The sequence below is a fragment of the Palaemon carinicauda genome, chromosome 27, assembly GCF_036898095.1.
Source record: "Palaemon carinicauda isolate YSFRI2023 chromosome 27, ASM3689809v2, whole genome shotgun sequence".
NCBI classification, from domain to species: Eukaryota; Metazoa; Arthropoda; class Malacostraca; order Decapoda; family Palaemonidae; genus Palaemon; species Palaemon carinicauda.
The window spans coordinates 91,141,230-91,146,229 of record NC_090751.1 but is presented as its reverse complement, the minus strand read 5'-3'; the positions used below and the strand labels follow the sequence as shown (position 1 = coordinate 91,146,229).

The 5,000-nt window shown below is 31.0% G+C and overlaps 1 protein-coding gene across 8 annotated transcripts in view; it reads right to left on the bottom strand.

Annotated features, from left to right (window-relative positions):
- LOC137620797 (Na(+)/citrate cotransporter-like) overlaps positions 1–5,000 on the bottom strand; it is a 158,571-nt gene that overhangs the window by 45,084 nt on the left and 108,487 nt on the right. For all 8 annotated transcript variants that reach the window (XM_068351237.1, XM_068351236.1, XM_068351243.1 and 5 more), the window contains one exon: positions 832–1,081. In XM_068351237.1, the coding sequence (XP_068207338.1) occupies positions 832–1,081 (250 nt within the window). The remainder of the gene's footprint in view (positions 1–831; positions 1,082–5,000) is intronic.

Genomic DNA, 5,000 nt, shown 5'->3' with positions numbered 1-5,000 from the left:
ATGCAACAGAGTAATATTCAAAGCATTGCCAGAACGGAGACTTAATAAGAAATTCTTTAGATATCAATGAGAGTTCAGATATGAAGCCAGAGATATTTTTGAGTACAGTAGCTTCAGCTAGGCAAATGGACTGTTTGTTTTCAAATTTGTCCAACTTTATGCAAACATTACAGTTTACCGCACTCTAGTGCAACTGTAGAAAGAATATTTCCAATAAACAGGAAAAAAAATAAGAAATAGGTTCTCTATGAAAGAATTACAGTTTTGCTCCATACAAAGCAATTGCTGTATGATAAATCAGGTTATGAATTTACTGTCTCCAAAGAACTCTTAACAAGAAGAAGGAAATCAGGAAGTGACAAATATGTACATCAAAAGTAGAAGTTAGAAAATAAGACAAATATTTCTTTATTTTCTAAATCTCAAAATGTAATCAGTCATTTTACAGTGATTCCTCCAATTTCCAATCAATTATATATCATCACCAATACTAAATTGGCCAACTCAAAGTCCATCATTATGACTGATTTACTTAATGTACTCACGAGTCAAGAGGTATGGTGGAAGGGTTTTGATTAATAAACAAGAAATATCCTTTTTTCTTTTTTCCTTCAGCCAATTTATTTACTCTAAGTGTTATTTTCTAGTAACATACTCTTAAAATATAACTTACCAACTCCTCAAATTTTCTACAAATTAATTATAAAACAGATTTATTCAGATTTTTTTTCAGTGAATACGCAGATTTTGGAAAAAAAAATAAATGTGGCAACACTGCTCTGGACACAAAGCATACAAACCATTAACAGGGAAGAGGGTGTGGGTACTCACCGACATGTAGTATAACAAACAGAGCAATTCTCTTATGCAGATTACAGTGCTCGACTGCGATAGCCACCGTCAAACCTCCGAGGAACATCATGTTCGTCTCCTTCATGTAGACGAGACAGCATTCTCCAGTGGACAGGATGCCCAGCAGTGGAAAAGCAAACACAGGAATCAGAGCCGTCACCGCCAGTGGTAGCGCTTCCGTCATCCAGTATATGGCCATAATTAATATAACGTAGCCACATCTTGCTGCCTGTTCAAGAAAAAATAAAACAATTAATAGCTTGGATGAAGTTATCAAAATGTATACTAGATCAGCGGTTCCCAAATAGGGGTAAATTACCCCACATACATTTATACACACACACACACACACATATATATATATATATATATATATATATATAATATATATATATAGATATATATATATATATATATATATATATATAGATATATATATATATATATATAGATATATATATATATTATATATATATAGATATATATATATATATAGATATATATATATATATAGATATATGATATATATAGATATATGATATATATATATATATATATATATATATATATATATATATATATATATATATATATATATAGATATATATATAGATATATATATAATATAATATGATATATATATAATATAATATGATATATATATATAATATAATATGATATATATAATATGATATATATATATATATATATAATATGATATATATATAATATAATATGATATATATATATATATATATATATATATATATATATATATATATATATATATATATATATATATATATATATATATATATATATATATATACATAGATATATAATTTATGTATACATATAAGTGTGTGCGTGTATGTATTGTTATTAAAAGTATTAAATATTAGTGAACATCCCCTATATGCCACTGGCAAATAATTATCACCTCAGAGAGAGGTTGGAGATTGCAGTAAGTATGGCTGAAATTTATTATGTGGGACCTACCAAGCTGAGAGGCTGAAATAGGTACCACTATCCAACAACACAATTAAGCGCAGGATGGATACTGTCAAATGATATCAAAGACCAATTAATTTCACAGGTAAAAACAAGTGGTATCTTTACCATTCAACTGGATAAAACAACTGATGTTGTTAGCGTGCACAATTAATGGTATAAATCCAGTACAAAGGAGAAAGAAATTGAAGAGGATCTACTTATGTGCTGTCCAAATAAAACTACTAAAAAGCATGTAGATGTATTCAGAAAAGTTAATGTATTTTTTAAGTACATGCATATATTTTTCCCACTTATTTTCAACTGGAGTGGTTTTAGACATTAAATAGTTTTATTTATTTCTAGAAGAAGTATCCAATCAATTTGTCATTTTTCACATTAACTCAATTATATTTTCTCCATTATTTTTAACGTGATTATATGTAAGCATTTTTTATCTTTATTTTCAACAGAAGTAATATTACTTCTTGATATAGTTGTTTCAATGTTAACTGAATAAAGGAAGGTTCAACTAACTAAAAGTTTGTTTTACATTAGTCATGTTCAAAATAATCTATATGATACGGGGGTAACGAGCTTGCTACTAGCCAGGATTTTGGAAAAAGTGGGGTAATGAACACAAGTAATTGGGAACGCTGTACTAGGTGGACGGTAATCCTTCGAGAAGCAAAATTTACGTAGTTAGAAACCCTGGTATAAAAATCATGCTTGCACCAGACTGTAGTTTTTTTTTTTTATTATTATTATTTGCATCTATCTTACAGATATATTCCTTATTCACTGTTAAGTCTGCAGTTATTCGTGTAATTTTTTTTTTTTCCGATTCTTATTGGCCTAGTCTTATGCATGGCTCCAACTTTTAGTTTAAAAACATACAAGGTCAGAGTGTTGACAAATTTACGTTCTTGGCTATTTGAATCTACATTCTGAGAATGTTACTAAAGCAATATCTTTGCAGTGCTAGGAGAAATTTTTAGATTTCAGAAGCAGGTCTTCTGAAGGATATAGGAGAAATTTTTAGATTTCAGAAGCAGGTCTTCTGAAGGATATAGGAGAAATTTTTAGATTTCAGAAGCAGGTCTTCTGAAGGATATAGGAGAAATTTTTAGATTTCAGAAGCAGGTCTTCTGAAGGATATTTTAACTTTTATAATGCCAGCTTTGCTTTTATAGATTTAATTTGAATATTTTATTCTTTATAATGAATAAATCTAAGGCAATGACCTTCGATGTCAGGATAACAGAAAACTTCAATTCAATCCAACAAATCAAGAAGAGTCAGCAGCTGAAGACAGGACAAGAAGAATAAAATGTAGACTGAGAATTAAAATTCCTAAGGATCGCCGAAAATTTTAAATTAGCTATTTATTTTGCATTTGAAAAAATAAACTTGTGCTTCAAGCAAATTTACAATACATAATCACAAAACTTAAATTTCATATAATTAAAGATTGTTGAAGAGCCACTGTCCTCGACATGCAATCATACTTAAAGAGTTTCGTTAGGACCTTTTAACTTAATGCTCCAATTTTAGCTATATCTTTATCAAGGGATTCATCAACTTATGATCAACATTTAGAGATTGATTTTATGCAAAGAGTAGCATCTTCTGCATATGCAACGAGCTTTTTTTCTAGACCAAACTAGATATGCTTGTACATAGTACGAAAATTAATGTGCCGATATCGCTACCCTTGTGAAAACCAACTCAACTATCTCCCGGGATAGAATTATGAATAGTATAGCTAAAAGATTAATACAAAACTCATAAAATTTCAATTGCTAAATTGAAAAGTTTCACTACGATAAACTGGCGGATCATGTTTATACTGTTATATTAGTTCAATCCCAAAATATGAAAAGTGCTAATGTTAAAATCTTGGGATACAGCAGATCATGCTTTATCAATTTTACAGAAAATTAGATTGAATGGCATACTTTAGAGGCAATTCCTTTTCTAGTTGAACGTTTAACTTTCCATAGAAATAAATTTAGATTGATTAGCTTGCAGGGAATACGTCAAAGACATGCAATTTATTGAGAGAGAGAGAGAGAGAGAGAGAGAGAGAGAGAGAGAGAGAGAGAGAGAGAGAGAGAGAGAGAGAGAGGTGGGGGGCTACGAACGTGAGTGAAAGGTGAAAATATAACTTAGGCCTTACAGAGAGAAACACTTAGGCCTAACCTAGCAAGGTCTATGGACTCCACCTTCCAACTAGCACACTTTTTACTACGTCCTTGGGACCCTTTCAACTTCCTGATAAGTAGTCGCCGAACAATGGACGATCAAGAATCTTGCTATGAATATTCACAAAGGCCTTTGCCCTACCTTGAACACACTACCGCTCAAGGATTCTCGGGCCTAAAACAAACTTTCCAAGTGTGACCCCCTGACAACTACTATAAAAATCTCTAAGAGCCATCGGTAAATAACTTTCACCAGCAAACCTTGCTTAGGCCTATTGCGAAATACATAAACATTAGGCCATTTTTTATATTAAGCCTAACCGGCAAGGTTTCAACTTTCACATTTTTTAGGGTCACTTCTATCTTTCTATGTCTCATGTACACAATACTGTATGTAATGTTTGAATAATCTGAAAAAATAATAGCTGTATTAAGGACATGCAAATTATAAACAATGTCTAAAGTATAAGGAGACAGGAATGCCTTAAACCAGTGTGAATAAGCTTAGGTGTAACTAACTTACTTATAAAAAGGATTTAAGTAATCAAGTTCCATCAACGTGGTGAACTTGAGGATATCAAAGATATAGCCTAAGTTTTCGGAAATTAAAGAAAAATGCATTATACATATCAACAAATATACATATGTAAATGTCAACCACAATGGCATTAAATACCGAATTCTACCTTTGGAATATGTATCCACAGGAAATATTTATGGTAATAGCTTCTGGCTGGGCAGAGATTCAACTAGTTCATCATGCATGCTACTTTGAAGATTTTTCATAATGCAGACTATCCATTGCATTCAGATCTTCCTGGACAGTTCCATCCTATTCGTAATACTATGCAGTTAATTCTAATAGCCATGCCTTCTCCATCATGAGGCTCAATACTACACAGTATTCTAGAAGTTTTATTCCAGCTGTGACCAAGTTGTGGAATGATCCTCTTA